Source organism: Elephas maximus, chromosome 4 (genome assembly GCF_024166365.1).
Source record: "Elephas maximus indicus isolate mEleMax1 chromosome 4, mEleMax1 primary haplotype, whole genome shotgun sequence".
Classification (NCBI taxonomy): Eukaryota; Metazoa; Chordata; class Mammalia; order Proboscidea; family Elephantidae; genus Elephas; species Elephas maximus.
Window position 1 is genome coordinate 168,088,894 of NC_064822.1, and position 18,739 is coordinate 168,107,632.

At 40.4% G+C, this 18,739-nt stretch overlaps 1 protein-coding gene across 3 annotated transcripts in view; it reads right to left on the reverse strand.

The window, feature by feature from the left end:
• GNPTAB (N-acetylglucosamine-1-phosphate transferase subunits alpha and beta) overlaps positions 1-18,739 on the reverse strand; it is a 113,969-nt gene that overhangs the window by 43,790 nt on the left and 51,440 nt on the right. For all 3 annotated transcript variants that reach the window (XM_049884183.1, XM_049884184.1, XM_049884180.1), the window contains 2 exons: positions 17,970-18,034; positions 17,538-17,672 (listed from right to left, as the gene is read on the reverse strand). In XM_049884183.1, coding sequence (XP_049740140.1) covers positions 17,538-17,672; positions 17,970-18,034 — 200 coding nt within the window. The remainder of the gene's footprint in view (positions 1-17,537; positions 17,673-17,969; positions 18,035-18,739) is intronic.

Here is an 18,739-nt window from a genome sequence, read left to right on the forward strand (position 1 = left end):
AATTGCCAGCCAATAATCACATATCCAGCAAAATTGTCTCTCAAATATGAAGGCAAAATGAGGACATTTCCAGATGAACAAAAGTTTGGGGAATTTTTAAAAACCAAACCCAAACTACAAGAAATACTAAAGGGAGTTCTCTGGTTAAAAAATCAATAATATCGGATATCAACCCAGGACTAGAACACAGGAGAGTGCAACCAGATACCAACCCAGATAGAGAAATCACAAAAATAAATCAAGATAAAAAAATGCTCAAAACAGGGAAACACCAATGTCATCAATATAAAAGAAGACAACATTAAAACAATAAAGTGGGGCTAAGAATTTTTTTTTTTTTAAGAAATATAGTCATAGCTCTTTCATATGAAAAGGAAGTCAAGGCGATATAAATGAGTAAAAGTCAGGTTTAAACTTAGAAAAATTGGGGTAAATATTAAGGTACCACAAAGGAGCCTAACAATCCTACTCATCAAAATAAAATACAAGTAAAAAATACTCAGCAAAAACAAAACCAACAACAACGAATAAGAGAAAAAATATATAAACTACTAAACAGTGGGTTTAAGCACAAAAAATTAAGTGGGCAAAACAAACTCAACAACGTACAAAAGAAGACATTAAAATGACAGCATACCTATCCGTAATTACACTGAACGTAAATGGACTAAATGCACCAATAAAGAGACAAAGAGTGGCAGAATGGATAAAAAAAACATGAATCGTCTATATGCTGCCTACAAGAGACACACCTTAGACTTAGAGACACAAACTAAAACTCAAAACTCAAAGGATGGAAAAAAATATATCAAGCAAACAACAATCAAAATAGAGCAGGAGTGGCAGTATTAATTTCTGACAAAATAGACTTTAAAGTTAAATCCACCACAAAGGATAAGGAAGAACACTATATAATGATTAAAGGGACAATATAGCAGGAGGATATAACCATATTAAATATTTATGCACCCAATGACAAGGCTGCAAGATACATAAAATAAACTCTAACAGCATTGGAAACTGAGACAGACAGCTCCACAATAATAGTAGGAGACGTCAACACACCACTTTGGGTGAAGGACAGAATGCCCAAAAGAAGCTCAATAAAGACACGGAAGATCTAGATGCCACAATCAACCAATTTGACCTCATAGACATATGCAGACATATACAGAACACTCCACCCAACAGCAGCCAAGTATACTTTCTCTTCCAACGCACATGGAACATTCTCCAGAATAGACCACATTTAGGTCATAAAGCAAGCCTTGGGCAGAATCCAAAACATCAAAATACTACAAAGCATCTTCTCTAACCATAAAGCCATAAAACTAGAAATCAATAACAGGAAAAGCAGGGAAAAGAAATCAAACATTGGAAACTAAACAACACCTCGCTCAAAAACCACTGGGTTATAGAAGAAATTAAGGACAGAATAAAGGAATTCATAGAATCCAATGAGGATGAAAGCACTTCCTAACAGAACCTTTGGGACACAGCTAAAGCAGTGCTCAGAGGTCAATTTATAGCAATAAATGCATGCATACCATTGGCCAAACTGGCAAAAGAAAAACAGGAGAGGAAGTAAAAACCCAAATAAGAAACGAGATGGGCGATATCACAAAGACACAACTGAAATTAAAGGAGTCATATCAGATTACTATAAAAAATTGTACTCTAACAAATTTGAAAACTTAGAATAAATGGATGAGTTTCTAGAAACACACTAACACAAACTAACACAAACAGAGGCAGAACAACTAAATAAACCCATAACAAAAGAAGAGATTGAAAAGGTAATTTAAAAACTCCCAACAACAAAATAAAAGCCCTGTCCCAGATGGCTTCACTGGAGAGTTTTACCAAACTTTCAGAGAAGAGTTACACCACTACTACTAAAGGTATTTCAGAGCATAGAAGAGGAATGCTCCCAAACTCATTTTATGAAGCCAGCATATCCCTGATACCAAAACCAGGTAACGACACCACAAAAAAAAAAAAAAAAAGCAGACCTAGAGAATTTGGATTTCTTCTGTAAGCCCATCCTCATTCAGTATGTGGATGACTTACTGATTTGTTCCAAGTGTAAGGAAAGTTCTGAATACAATTCTGTTTATTTGCTAGATCAGCTGGCTTACAAGAGGCATAAAATATCTAAAGACAAATTATAATTTGCCCTGCCACAAGTTTAATACCAAGGATTATTTCCTTACTAGTCAAGGTATTCAACTGGAGCCTGCTCATTTAAAAACCACTTGTGACTTTCCTTTGTCCCATAAGAGGAAACAGCTTAGAGGGTTCCTGGCCTGTGTGGTTACTGCCATACTTGGATTCCCAATTTTTCTCTCATGGACCAACCCCTTTATGCCTATTGAAAACTGAAACCCCTGAACGTCTTGTTTGGACTAAAGAAAGGAAACATCAGTTCCCGGAGCTAAAAAGGGCCCTATCTGCACCCCCAGGCCTGAGAATACCTAATTACAAAAGAAACAGAAAGGCACTAGGTGTTCTGATTCAAAAACATGGAAGTCAGAGGAGACCTACTGTTTATTATAGCCTCCAGCTTGACCCTGTGGCCTATGTCTATCCTCCCTGTTTATGAATGGTAGCTGGCACTGCTAAATTAGTAGAGGTCACTGCAGATATAGTGATGGGGAATGATTTGGAAGTTCCTGACCCTCATTCCATAGAGACCTTACTTAACTCTGCTTTAATCCAGCATCTATCTACCAGCTGATTTTCCTCTTATGACATTCTTTTACTTTCTTCATCTCATCTGCATTCACAGATGCCACCTTCTTAACCCTGCTTCTCTCCTTTCGCTAGCTGATGAAGGTGAACCACATCCTGACTGTCTAGACTTGACTGAACAACTGTTGACTCCCATAGCTGACTTAAAGGATACTCCTCCTACTCACGAACCACGATCTCATTGTCTGTACTGATGGTTCTTATTTAGTACCCCAGAAAACTATAGGGTTAAGTATGTTGTCACTACTGATACTGAAATGTTGGAACAGCATTCTCTACCAGAGGCTAAGTCCCACACAACTAGCAGGATTAATAGCCCTAACCCATGCAAGGAGTCCTGGTGATGCAGTAGTTAAGCGCTCACCTGCTAACTGAAAGGTCAGCAATTTGAACCCAGCAGCTGCTCCGTGGGAAAAAGATGTGGCAGTATGCTTCCAAAAAAATTAGAGCCTTGGAAACCCTACGGGGCAGTTCTACTCTGTCCTATAGGGTTGCTATAAGTCAGAATCAACTCAATGGCAACAAGTTTGGTTTTCTGAACCCATGCACACCAGTTTGCTCAGAACTCAACTGTCAATGTATATACAGATTCCAGGTATACTTATATGAGGATTCTTAACCTCATCAGGGCACAAAATAAAGAGCCCAAATTAATCACCTGCTTGGTGCTCTTCTTTTGCCTAAAGAAATCACTACCATTAAAGTTGAAGCCCATACTAGTAAACAAAGTACTGAACATGGAGAGATGTATTAGTCGATAAAGCTGCAAAAGCTGCATCCAGTTTAAATAAGATCATTTCTACTTATACGTGTAGGATGAGTTAAACTCTGCCTGCTGCTCCTCAAAAATTAAAAACCCAGCAAAGTCTCATTCCAGACACTGAAAGGGAGCAATGGGAAGCCCAAGGATACTGTCTGGATCAGGGATCAGTTCTTTGTGTCAAACCTAAACACAAAACAGTATTACCCCCAATTTAATGACCCTCATGGTCAGTGCTTTACATTCCCTAAATTCATTCTGCAGTAACAAAATGATCCATATTGTGGAGAAACATTGGTAGAGAAAGTTTCTCCCCACTGTCAAACAAGTTTATACTTCATGCCAACCTGCCACAAACATAATGCAGGGAAGCCATTAAAGGTTTCCCCTGGAAATGATAGTCTTTTTAACAAATGGTGCTGGCATAACTGGATATCCATTTGCAAAAGAATGAAACAGGACCTATGCCTCACACCATGCACAAAAACTAACTCCAAATGGATCAAAGACCTAAACATAAAGACTAAAACGATAAAGATCATGGAAGAAAAAATAGGGACAACCCTAGGAGCCCTAATACAGGGCATAAACAGAATACAAAACATTACCAAAAATGATGAAGAGAAACCAGATAACTGGGAGCTCCTAAAAATCAAACACCTATGCTCATCTAAAGACTTCACCAAAAGAGTAAAAAGACCACCTACAGACTGGGAAAGAATTTTCAGCTATGACATCTCAGACCAGCGCCTGATCTCTAAAATCTACATGATTCTGTCAAAACTCAACCACAAAAAGACAAACAACCCAATCAAGAAGTGGGCAAAGGATATGAACACACATTTCACTAAAGAAGGTATTCAGGCAGCCAACAGATACATGAGAAAATGCTCCCGATCATTAGCCATTAGAGAAATGCAAATTAAAACTACGATGAGATTCCATCTCACACCAACTAGACTGGCATTAATCCAAAAAACACAAAATAATAAATGTTGGAGAGGCTGCGGAGAGATTGGAACTCTCATACACTGCTGGTGGGATTGTAAAATGGTACAACCACTTTGGAAATCCATCTGGCGTTATCTTAAACAGTTAGAAATATAGAACTACCACACAACCCAGAAATCCCACTCCTCGGAATATACCCTAGAGATACAAGAGCCTTCACACAAACAGACATATGCACACCCATGTTTATTGCAGCTCTGTTTACAATAGCAAAAAGCTGGAAGCAACCAAGATGTCCGTCAACGGATGAATGGGTAAATAAATTGTGGTATATTCACACAATGGAATACTACGCATCGATAAAGAACAGTGACGAATCTCTGAAACATTTCATAACATGGAGGAATCTGGAAGACATTATGCTGAGCGAAATGAGTCAGAGGCAAAAGGACAAATATTGTATAAGACCACTATTATAAGATCTTGAGAAATAGAAAAAACGGAGAAGAACACATACTTTTGTGGTTACAAAGGGGGGAGGGAGGGAGAGGGTTTTTTATTGATCAATCAGTAGATAAGAACTGCTTTGGGTGAAGGGAAAGACAACACACAATACAAGGAAGGTCAGCCTAACTGGACTGGACTAAAAGCAAAGAGGTTTCCGGGATAAAATGAAAGTTTCAAAGGTCAGCGGAGCAGGGGCTGGGGTCTGGGGAACATGGTTTGAGGAGACTTCTAAGTCAACGGGCAAAATAATTCTATTATGAAAACATTCTGCATCCCACTTTGAATTGTGGCGCCTGGGGTCCTAAATGCCAACAAGCAGCCATCTAAGATACATCAATTGGTCTCAACCCACCTGGAGCAAAGGCAAAGGAAGAACACCAAGGTCACACGACAACTAAGAACCCAAGAGACAGAAAGGGCCACATGAACCAGAGACCTACATTACCCTGAGACCAGAAGAACTAGTTGGTGCCCAGCCACAATCGATATCTGCCCTGACAGGGAGCACAACAGACAACTCCTGAGGGAGCAGGAGGCCAATGGGATACAGACCCCAAATTCTCATAAAAAGACCATACCTAATGATATGAATGTGACTAGAGGAATCCCAGAGACAATGCTCCCCAGAACTTCTGATGGCACAGGACAGGAACCATCCCCGAAGACAACTCATCAGGCATGAAAAGGACTGGTCGGTGGGGGGAAGACAGATGCTGATGAAGAGTGAGCCAATTAAATTAGGTGGACACTGGAGAGTGTGTTGGCAACTCTTGACTGGAGGGGGGATGGGAAGATAGAGAGAGAGGGAAGATGGCAAAATTGGCACGAAACGAGAGACTGAAAGGGCTGACTCAATAGGGGGAGAGCAAGTGGGAGAAGGGAGTAAGATGTATGTAAACCTACATGTGACAGACTGATTGGAATGGTAAATGTTCACTTGAAGCTTAATAAAAATTAATTAAAAAAAAAAAAAGGTTTCCCCTGGGCAATTTCCCCCACCCATTGGACCGATGAGGGAATGACAGATGGATTTCATTCAGCTCCCTTCTTCTATGTCAAACAAATATGTTTTAATCCTTATCTGTATGTATTCACGTGGGCCTAAAGCTTACCCCTGTTGAAAAGCAACTGCCACCTTCACTGCCAAAGAATTTTGTGAGGACACCATTCCTTCTTGGGGTACACACACCACGCTGCACAGTGATTGGGGAACTCATTTCACTGGACAATCAAAGAAATTTGCCGAATACTTCTAATTACTCAACATTCACACACCCTATATCACCTCCAATCATCTGGATTCGTTGAAATAACAAATGATATTATTATAAAGCAACAGCTAGCTAAATTAACTGAAACACTACATCTGCCATGACCTAAGATACTGGCTCTGGCTTTACTCAACCTTAAATCCACCCCTTTTGGAAAACATAAATTAACTCCTCCTGAGCTTGTGACTAGACGACCCTTACTTTTAAGTCACACAACTTATACTGATCCGCAATTAGTTAATGCTGATATTCTGAACTACTGTGAACTACTGTATGCAAAGGCTTAATGACATACGCTCAAACTTGTATTTCACACCTGGAACAAACTTCTGCCAAAAAAATAAAAGGATCACCGCAATTTTGAAAACAACTCCCTGTTGGCACCAAGAGATCTAGTATGTTGGAAAACTTCCCACTGCAACGCTCTTTGGAACCTTGCTGGAAAAGACATGTCTCTTCCATGTCATGGACTGAACTGTGTACCCCCAAAATATGTGTCAACTCGGTTAGGCCATGATTCCCAGTATTGTGTGGTTGTCCTCAATTTTGTGATTATAATTTTATGTTAAAGTGGATTAGGGTGAGACTGTAACACCCTTACTAAGGTCACATCCCTGATTCAATGTAAATGGAGTTTCCCTGAAATATGGCCTGCACCATCTTTTACCTTAAGAGATAAAAGAAAAAGGAAGCAAGCAGAGAGTGGGGTCCTCACACCATCAAGAAAGCAATGCCAGGGGCAGAGCGCGTCCTTTGGACCCACAGCTCCTGTGTGGAAAAGTTCCTAGTCCAGGGGAATATTGATAAGGACCTTCCTCCAGAGCTGACAGAGAGAGAAAGCCTTCTCCTGGAGCTGATACCCTGAATTTAGACTTCTAGCCTACCAGACTGTGAGGAGATAAATTTCTCTTTGTTAAAGCCAACCACTTGTGGTATTTCTGTTATAGCAGCACTAGATGACTAAGACACCAACCAATGTGCAATCAAACTTGAAGGAGTAAAACTCTGGGTACACATTTTGCAGCCTAAAAGCGCTCCACCGAACCCTTGGACAAGTGCAGTTGCCAGGATCCTCTGCCTTCATCTTTGCCGAGGATGACCCGAAGCAGACAATGTCTAAGACAGAGAAAGCTATTCCAAGACCACTGAATCAAGATTCTATCTAAACAAGTTTTTTCTTCCCCCTCCTCTTTTTCTTTTCCTTTCCCTTCTTCTGTCCTCAGTGAAAGTAACCTCCTTTTTCTTGTATTTTTCCCTGATGATTCCTTTTATATACCCTTGGAGAAGCAATGTTTTTATTCAATGGGCTCATTTATTTGTACAAACATTAAATCAAAAAAATTGCTGGATCTGTGACGTTATGCCCATGTCCAGCTCCTCTGGGATTCCCTGGTGGGTCTCTCCCCTGCAAGGGAAAGACTGGGCCTCTCCTGCCAAGTTTATACTTGAGGAAAAATAGGAATTTATCGTACTAAATTTATCCATAACTCTAGACAATCCTTATTTGTTCATACCCTGAACAAACCTGGTAATGGATACACTTTCTTTCTCAGCTGTCTCATACAAATGGCCAGAGAAACTGCTAAAAATGCTCCCAGAAACAGAACTACCAGACCATTTGGTACTGTCTGGCAGTTATGAGATGGGTTTATATGGCTAACTCCAGGATACAGTTCCCGAAGCACTACTGCCCCTCTTTATTGGGAAGAACATAATCACTCTAGACAACAGATAGAGTCCATCAAATATGATGGTTACTTGCCACCACATTATCATCTTACATGAGTCTGAATGGTATGGTACCAGCTGGTCTCATTGGCCTGGCACATTCTGGGTACCTACCATTGGCACACAATGGACTTGTGGCTCTAACCTTTGGCCTTCGTTCCCTCCTGGATAGCTAGGAAGCTGTACGGCAGGGTTTGCGTGGGCTCAAGGCTGTGTTGTGTACACCTTAGGCCCCACTGCTAATACCACTTCAATTGGAGCCAGATGGATTCATTCTGTTTTTCACTGGTATGACCATTTAGCCATTCTATTCATATCCTCTCGGAAACCCTGGAGGCGTAGTGTTTAAGAGCTACAGCTGCTAACCAAAAGGCTGGCAGTTTGAATCCACCAGGCACTCCTTGGAAACCCTATGGGGCAGTTCTACTCTGTTCTATAGGGTCCCTATGAGTCAGAATTGACTCAGCGGCAACGAGTTTGGTTTTTTGGTTTTATTCGTACCCTCTACTGGGTTAGAAGATGTTATAGCACACATTGAAACTCTAAACATGTTAACTCAATTAGCCTTAAAAGATAGTGCTAACAGTATTCTGACTCTAAACACTGAAAACACCCAAATGAGGAAGTCTGTCCGTCAAAATTGAGTGGCTTTAGTGATCCTCACTGCAGCCTAAGGAAGAACTTGTACTATAATTAAAACTGAATGTTGTAGTCACTGATGAAATCTAGTAATGTTACCTAATACATGTCACACATGAAGAATGTAATTAACCAAATGTCTGATCCTACTTCCAGTCTAGGTAAGCTATTCCAACAATGGTTTTCAAGTTGCGGATTCTGGAAGAAATCTCCATCTTTGTCTGCATAGTTATCATCCTATTATGCTTATATTGTTGCTTATCATGTTTCTGTTCTTTTATTCAGACTGCTCAACAATTTTGCTACAAACCAACTGTTCCCAGATCTATGCAACACTCGATGGGCCCTGAGGAGTCACCTCTCAGCCTTTGACTTAACCTTTTTCTGTTAAAACCAGCACTGTTCCTACAGTTCTGCCCAAGTCTACACTAGACACCAACTCATGAGTGTAAAGCTACAGCACAGTTATCGTTAGGTGCCACTGAGTCAGTTCCGACTCATAGCGACCTGATGTACAACAGATCGAATCACTGCCTGGTCCTGCACCACCATCTCATGATCATTGTTATGCCTGAGCCCATTGTTGTAGCCACTTTGTCAATCCATCCCTTTGAGGATCTTCCTCTCTTTTGCGGATGCTCTACTTTACCAAGCATGACATCCTTCTCCAGGGACTGATCCCTCCTGATAACATGTGCAAAGTATGTGAGATGAAGTCTTACCATCCTTGCTTCTAAGGAACATTCCGGCTGTATTTGTTCCAAGTCAGATTTGTTTGTTCTTTTGGCAGTCCATGGTATATTCAATATTCTTTGCCAATACCATATTTCAGAGGCGTCAATTCTTCTTCAGTTTTTCTTATTCATTATCCAGCTTTCGCATGCAGATGAGGCGAATGAAAGCACCATGGCATGAGTAAGGCACATCTTAGTCTTCAAGGTGACATCTTTGCTTTTTAACACAGACGCATGAGGGATGGCAGAGTAGATTCAAAGACATGTAAGCACTCAATGAATTGATGAGACCTGGTCACTCTAATGATTGGAAGTCTATGTAGAAGAAATACTCACCAAGCTTAAAGTGATAATAAATCTCATTTGAGATACTGATCAAAAGGGGGGAAGTGTGGATACCCCAAAATCCTAAATAGGTTGTGCTGGGCTAGCTGAAAGAGAAAAATTCCTTAACGATTAAATTTCCAGATGTTCTTCGATATATGGCATGTCCTTAATGACTCTGTTTTCACAACTGCCTGACCCTGAAACCTACACATGCTCTGATTCTATCTCTTGAGAAACCAACATGAAAGGAATTTACAATTACCTTCAGAAGACTACCCTGCCCAAGCCCCAATACCTTAAATTCTTAAGAACTGACCACCTTGAGGATCAATGCACATGATTCTTGACAAACAAACGCCGTCATGTTATATCCAAAGGTCACCCGATGAAAACCTGTTGCCTATATAACCCGCTTTCACTGTCATCTCTTCGGAGCACCTTCTGGTTTGGTGCTGCCTGATTTGAATTGCATCTACTCACAAGAAGTATTTTCTGTCACGCTGATTTCTGGTATTTCTCTGCACGTTTAGGTTTTTGACACCTCTATACTCACCCCCTGCAGGTCCACAACAGACACGTAGCATGTCTGAGAAATAAACTTTGTTATTTTTAAGCCACTGAGATTTTGCGATATTTGTTAGGGCAGCATTACCTAGAATAACCTGATACGTCTATATGTGGAAATATGTGACAAGGAAGAGAGAGGTAGAACAAAGTGGTGCCCAAGAACAGGACTTGGGTAAACTATAATAAATGAGCAACAGATGGAAGAATTTTAGTCAGTGAAAGACAACACAAATGATAATCAGGAGCGCTGCAGAAACCAAGGAGAAAAACAGGTTTCACAAGGAAAATGTTAATTCTGTCAAATGCTAAAGATAAATAACACGCATCAAAATTAAGGGACAAGAAACCAGTGGGTTTGATAATCAGCAGGTCAACAGAGACCTTATTGAGAGTTGTTTCAATGTGGTGATAGAAATGGAAACCGGAGCTCAAGGACTTTACTCTTAATAGCTAAACTACTAGGTACTGTTTGTAATATTAGAATGAAAGTAACACTTTATAGTTTGTATAGTACATGAAATAAGGCAGAGAAGAGAAAACAGTCACAGGACATTCACTTACAAACCTAAACTCAGAATTACACTCACCAAATCATAACATATAATAATAGCTAACAAATACAACTTTGAATGCATGATTTTAAGTCAACTAAAAGTAGACAATTGCAGAAGAAAAATTACCCTTTTAAGGCAAGCCTTAATTTAAAATAATGGTATCAAACTGATCATTTTTAAAAGCTGAGAAGAAAGGTTGTGCCAAAAAAAAAAAAGTTACTATCGAGTTGATTCAGACTTATAGTGAACCTATAGGACAGAGTAGAACTGCCCCACAGGTTTCTGAGGAATGCCTGGTAGATTCAAACTGCTGACCTTTTGGTTAGCAGGTATAGCTCTTAACCACTACACTACCAGTGTTTTCGTTTAAACCACTGGGACCTGAAAACACTACTTCTAGGACAGTGCTTTACACTATATTTAGCAAAGTCTAGAGACATTTTAGGTTGTCCCAATGAGGACAGAGTGCTACTGACATCTAGAGGGTAGAGACCTGGGATGCTGGTAAACATCCTACAATGCACAGGAGAGTCCCCTAAAGCAAAGTACTATCTGGCTCAAAATTTCAATAATGTAGAGATTGTGAAAACCTGTTCTAGAACATGCAAATCCAAAATGATGGCAAAGGCTTTCCTGTAAAAAGCTATGTCCCCAACATCGTTAAAGTGTTCACAAATTCAAAAGATCTAATTATTTTTTACTTTGGATCGACTTGATTCAAAGTCATTAAGAATCCTTAAGGAAAAAGCATGTTTGCTAAAACCAGCTGAAAAACAAATTAGCTCCTTCTAGTGACTTGACAGGAGTCCCTACGTGGTGCAAGTGGTTGAGAGTTCAACCATTAACCAAAAGGCTGGTGGTTCAAACCCACCCAGGTGCATTTCAGAAGAATGGCCTGGCAATCTGCTTCTGAAAGGTCACAGCCTTGAAAGCCCTATGGATCAGTTCTACTCTGCAACACAAGGGGTCACTGTAAGCCAGAGCTGACTCAGTAGCAGCTGGTTTTGTTTGTTTTGGTTTAGTGACGACAACTCAAGGCTACTGGGTCTTACTTAACATGTTCTGGTGGTTTTCTAAAACTTAAATCAGTTGAGAGTTGCTTGTTTTATCAACTTTTTAGAAACAAAACCAAAAGAAAGGGTGCTACACTTTAAAAGGGCAGGCGTATGAGATGGTTTTCAGGGAAGTCATTCAAGAAAGGACCAAAACTCATTGCCATTGAGTGGATTTGCAGTCATAGCTCTTAACCACTGAGCCACCAGGGCACCAGCAAGGAAGGACATTAGTACAATATTACCACAGTTTGCTGTTACCTTAAACATACCCTAAACAGAGGTTAGAGGTGGCAGAAAGTCCAGGAAGGACAATATGCTGTTTCCATCCAGCCTGCACTGTCCTTCCTGTCTATGCACTTTCTACCTGTTGAGCCTTCAAGGACCGGTTTACAGCCAGCCTCTTTTTTTTTTTTTTTTGGAGACCTTTCGCACTTCCCTAATCCCCATCTAAACCTTTCCTGTCTCTTAATGTCAATTCTAACTATTGGTACTACTCTCCTCAACATCTGTTTAATCTTATACCATCTCGTTTTGCTACCCAAATACTACGTATGTGCACACTCTGTCTCCAAAATGTCCAAAACATAGGTCGAGGACGGGGTCCACGGCCTCTACTTCTTTTGCACATCTTCTCAACAACCACTATAACTGAATTAAACCAAATGTGAGAATTCACTTGAGGGCTTCTGAGACGGTTCACCTGCTGTAACATACATCAAAGAAGAAGTAAACAGAATAAAAAAAGAACTCACCGTGAATGAAAATGTCTAAAGATACTGAATGACTAATAGTGAGATGAAAATAAAGACTAATGGATAATACGATTGCTCAGAAGATGAATTCTGTGCCCATCATCTAAAAAAATTCTACTTCATAAAACAGATACATTAGAAGATAATTAAAAAAAAAAACAAAACAACTCACCGCCATCAAGTCGATTCCAACCCATAGCAACCCTATAGGACAGGGTAGAACTGCCCCCCATAGGGCTTCCAAAGAGCATCTGGTGGATTTGAACTGCTGACCCTTTGGCTAGCAGTCGAGCTCCTAACCACTGCACCACCAGGGCTCCAGGAGATAATTAAGCAGAGCATAAAAAGGACTCACCTCACAGTATCTCAAAGTAGAAAGTCTCTAGTAAAAAAAAAAAAAAGATTATTTGATTTATAAGACTATGTTGTTACAGTCGTTAGGTGCCATCGAGTTGGTCCTGACTCATAGCGACCCTATGTACAAAAGAACAAAACACAGCCAGGTCCTGTGCCATGTTCACAATCATTATGCTTAAGCTCAATGTTGCAGCCACTGTGTCAATCCAACTAGCTGAGGGTCTTCCTCTTTCCCGCTGACTGTGTACTTTACCAAGCATGATGTCCTTCTCCAGGGACTGATCCAAAGTATGTAAGACGGAGTCTCGCCATCCTTGCTTGTAAGGAGCATTTTGGTTGCACTTCTTCCAAGGCAGATTTGTTCCATTCTTTTGGCAGTTCATGGTATATTAAACATTCTTTGACAACACCACAATTCAAAGGTGTCAATTCTTCTTTGGTCTTCCTTACTTGTTGTCCAGTTTTCACATGCATATGTTGCAACTGAAAATACCATGGCTTGGGTCAGGTGCACCTTAGTCTTCAAGGTGACATCTTTGCTTTTCAATACTTTAAAGAGGACCTTTGCAGCAGATATGCCCAATGCAATACATCTTTTGATTTCTTGACTGCTGCTTCCAAGGGTGTTGATTATGGATCCAAGTAAAATGAAATCCTTGATAACTTCAATCTTTTCTCTGTTAATCATGATGTTGCTTATTGGTCCAGCTGACTATAGTCAACAGAAGAAGGTCTAGGAATCCAGATCTATTATCTTGCAAATGAAACCATTTTCACATCCCACCTCCCCTCCTGAGGTGGGGGACAGGAAGTGAGGAATTCAGGTCTTGCTGTAAACAGGGCATTAAAGGCAAAGTTGCTGTATGTATACAACAATGTATAAAAGCACATTTCAAATACCAAAGAACCGAAGAGACTCGTGTGAATAATCACACTGATGAGAGTTCCCCTTTATATCCTAAGACACTGTATATGGCTGGTGTGTTCACAGTCACAGACTTTCTTCTGGCTCATTCCTTCAACAAGCATTTCTTAAGCACCCTGTAAGCACCTGGCCCCATTGTAATCATTACAAAGGTAAACAGGGTACAAAGGTGAACAGGGCAAAGCCTGTTCTGAGAAGCTCACAGCCCAGGTAGCATCTTTGGAGCAGAAGTGGGCCCAGGATGGCTTGGAGGGCCATGCCAAAACCAAACCAAATTCATTGCCGTCGAGTTGATTCTGACTCAAACTGACTCAAAGTGACCCTACTGGCCTTGGCGAAGGCCTCCCACAGAGGAGTCGGAGGTGGGAGTAGTTCAGCTTTCAGGTCCTGGAGCGCCTAACGGCCCTTTCCTCCCACACACCGCAAAACATCCCTAACGTAACATATGTCAAACTGAGCTCTGGGTTTCCTTCCCAAAACACTTCCTCCTCCCACTGAAGCTGTGAGTGTGGCTAATGCCACCGCTTCCATCTGCACTGAAACATCCACTCGCTCTTTCATTCTTCCTTCCCTCTCCCCCAACTGAACTATGCTGAGCATCACTCTCAGATGTTTCTGGAGCCATTCTCATCACTTGAATTTCACTGCCAAGGTCCTCCTTGAAAGTCAAATGTCTTGCTGGGTTATGACAGCAGCAGCTGAACTGGTTTTCAAGCCTTCTCTTGCCTAACCCAAGTCTAACTGCTCCACCCTCCCCTATGATGTTCCTTAGAAACAGATTAGACAGTGTTCTCCTCCTGCTAAAGACTCTCCCAGCCTCCAGGATAAAGTCTAGGCTCCTCAACACAGCATACAAGACCTTGATCTGTGTTCCTAACCAATCTCATCACCAGCAAAATTACAGCCAGTGCTTTGGTTCCCAGGAAAAACCATTTACCTTCAAGCTTCTAACCCTTTGCTCAGGCTGTTCCCTCTGCTTGGTATGGTCTTTCCCATTCCCTTCTCTGCTGCAAGAATGGCTATTTTGTTCTAGGCCCAGCTAAAATGCTTCCTATTCTGCAAAGCCTTCCTTGGCTTCCAGTACACCTATGGCCCATATGGTCTCACACCACTTTGTATAAACTTCTATTTGGAGCTGATCACACAGGGGTAAAAAAAAAAAAAAAAAAAGGCTGAAGTGCTGATCCCTAGCACAGCCCCTGGGCACACAGTAGGCATTTAATAAACGCTCACTAACCAAATCGACTGGGAACCCAATCATAGGAAACTTTATCACAGAGTATTCATAATAAGGAAACCCTGGTGGTGTAGTGGTTAAGTGCTATGGGTGCTCACCGAAAGGTTGGCAGTTCAAATCCACCAGGCGCTCCTTGGAAACTCTATGGGGCAGCTCTACTTTGTCCTATAGGGTCGCTATGAGTCGGAATCGACTCGACGGAACTGGGTTTGGTTTGGTTTTTTGGTTATTCATAATAAAACCAGGAAGCAGAACCTAAGGAAAGAAAGTCACTTGAAGAACTGAACTCTAATGCAAACACACTCCTCCTCTGTTCTTCCTCTTCCTCATTCTCTCTCTAGCCTCCAAAAATCAGCAGCCCTAGTCTGGAAGTTGATCACTGGTGATGGAATCATGGAAATGAATGCTATGAATTCTAAGGAGGTGCTGACCTCCATAAAGACAAGCCTGGGAATCGAAATAAACCTCCAACTGATTTAGAGGAAATGTGCAACAGGGTATTAGCAAGCATGGAGCCTGCTGGTGCTCCTTGTCCAATTCAAAGAACTTCTCACCCTACCTCTGCCTCCACAGGCCATACCATGCCACCCAAAAAGTTTGCTGAAGGATCAAACACTGCTTGGGGTTGGCACGTTCTGGCATGGCAGCAAGCACCCACCTGCCCAGCAACAGATGTATCAAAAGCAGTCGGCAGGCAAGGAGATCTGGGATATTCAAACCTGACTGGAGAAGGAACCTTCTTTCCTTTAGAAAATTATTATGGTTAGAATTATATAAACAGAATCAAGAATGTCATCTGAGCTGCCAGTCAGAAGTACAGATATAAATATATGTCTGTAATTCTGGTACTATTAAGTAGGAAGCCAAACCAAAAAACAAACAAACAAATCCATTGCTGTCAAGCCAATTCTGACTCATACATTGGCTGAAATGAATACTAACCTAGGGTTTTATCGGCCCAAATCAGTACTGAAAATAACTCAGGGGAAGAAGTGTAGAATATCTACTTTTAAATAACTGCAGATTAAAAACAAATTCAATCCTAACCTAGCTGAGCACTACCAATTTCTAGGTACCACCAAGAAAGTTACAGGTGAAAACATGAGGAAAAAAACCAAAAATATCACTACCACCACCAATGAACTGTGACAATAATTGAATGTATCTTAAAACTTATGGAGGAAAACAAACAAGTTAAAGGGAATTTGGGGGGGTGGGGGTGGGTAGAGATTAAAAAAAAAAAAACAGAAATTACATCCGAATGCCCGAGTCACTGCTCTCTCCCACCACTATCTCCATCTCTACCCTTTCATGCGCTAAACTGTTCAGTCTGTGCAACAGGAGAAGGAAGGAAGAGCCATGTGAAAAATAAACACATTAGTCAGGTCTCAACTAAGCTAAGTCCACTGGCAGAACTTAAAGCACATTTCTTTGTAGAATCAAGAAACTAGAGCCTAACTGGTTTATGCCTAGCTTAATGCCCTCTACTCTAAGAGAAAAGATATTCATGTTTTATGACCCGAATATTTCTGACAGAAGAGCAGACACCTTGACATAATGTCAAGTAGAAAGTACACCTACATGGACTATTCTTGAACTCCATCAGGCAAATGGCTCTGAAAACAATCAGGGTAAAGTAAGAAAGCATGGCCATTCTCCAATCTAAAGTCAACCCTAACAAATGGCATCAATGGTCAAACCTAGAGAGTTAATAAATAAAAACTTTAAAAAGTATATTAATACCTCAATTGGCTATTAATGAATGATGGTTGTACATCATCAGACTTTCCAAATATCTTAAGTTATTTGCAAGTGTACTCCCTCTGAGTGAAAACATTTTATAAATACACATGTTGGAGTAGGTGTATACTTAACTATATACATGAATTTCCTCCATCTCCTTCCCTTCCATGCTTTCATTTCCTTACACCGTAAGTTCCGTGTCCACTAATGTATCCCCAGCAGGTATAAAAACAGCACCTAACACACAGAAGGAACCCTGGTGGTGCAGTGGTTGAGAACTCAGCTGCTAGCCAAAAGGCTGTGGCGGTTCTGATCTACCAGATGCTCCTTGGAAACTCTATGGGACAGTTCTACTCGGTCCCATAGGGTTGTTATGAGTTGTAATTGACTGACTCGATGGCAACGGGTAATACATATGAGTTCATTTGTTAAGCAAATGAGTCCTGTTTCTATCTGAGAAACCAGCAAACCAAATTAAGACTCTTATAACTTTGCCTAAAATCAAATTTTGCCCAAAATGAAGACCTTCAATAAATAAAGAGTTGCCTTTATGACAACATAATGGGGCAGGAATAGAGACTCTGTTTCTTATGATTGTTGGCTCTTCATGGAATGAAATGAAGGGTCACACGTTAAAAGAGACAGGTTATATCGGTTGCTCTATTCGCTATGTTCTTACCAGTTTTATTTTAGAAGAAAGATTTTCTGGCAATTTTGTTTTGAGTTGATTTGTTTCCTTGAATGTTGGTGGAAATCCACTCAGGAAAGCCAAATCTTGCATTAGCACTAACCCAGGGACTTCTTTATCAGTTGTCTGAAATAAAAGGGGGAAAATAACCACAACTCACTTTCCACATCATGTGGCTGGTGAAAACGCACAGTCAGGAGAAGTAGTAAAGATATATTGCATTACACAATCTTCAAAATAAGAATGTCAAGATTACTTAAATCAACACTCATTAATACTAGTAAGCTAGCCTTAGAGAAAAAGTAAACATTCAAAAAACTTCTCAAAGTAAAACACTATTATAGTATAATTACTATATTAGTTACTACTCATTTTTTTATTCAAGTACACTGCAAACCTACAATTAAGTTTAAAATAACATACCAAATAGCCCCTCCAAACTGTCTGTCTGCTGTTTACTTTAGGCATTCCAGCATGGGCATCTTCAACTACAAAATACAATAATTACAAAATACAAAATTAAAGAATACAATAAACAAGCATATTTTTAATGAATACTTAACTACAATGCCTGGCAGGACGCTGTGTAAAGCATTTTGAGAGATACTAAGGTAGTATAACATATACAGTCTCAAAAAAAGGTAGTTGGAGGAAACAAAATGAACACATACAACAAAAGGGAAACAACAAAGTCAATGTACAATTAAATGTTAAATTCTACAAATACTGAGGGAGAGATCTGTGTGGGCAGCGGACATACTGAATGCTTCATAGAAGCAGTGGTATTTGAGCTGGATCTCGAAGGAGGAAATGACAGAATGATGGAAATCAGAGATGCAAGAAAAAACACGCATATGCTTGAGATGAGAAAGTAAAAAAAAAGAATGGTTTGATTAGAGTGAAACATTTGGGAGTGTTGAGTAGGAGGAAAAAAGGGTAACACGGCCAAGGGTGCCTTGGAAGCCAAGAAGAGGCATTTAAGTTAACAGCAAGGAGTCACTGTAGATCTTATGGTTCTTTAAGAGTCACAGTGACAATGGCCTCCTAAGGTCCATCAGGTAATGCTGAATAAAAAAAAAAAATTTTTTTTTTTTTTTTAGAGCAGGTTAAATGGCGGAGAGAGGAGGGTATGAAGCACAACTGGGAGAGCTTCTAGAGTGATCAGGACAAGTGATATTACCAAACTTGCTGCT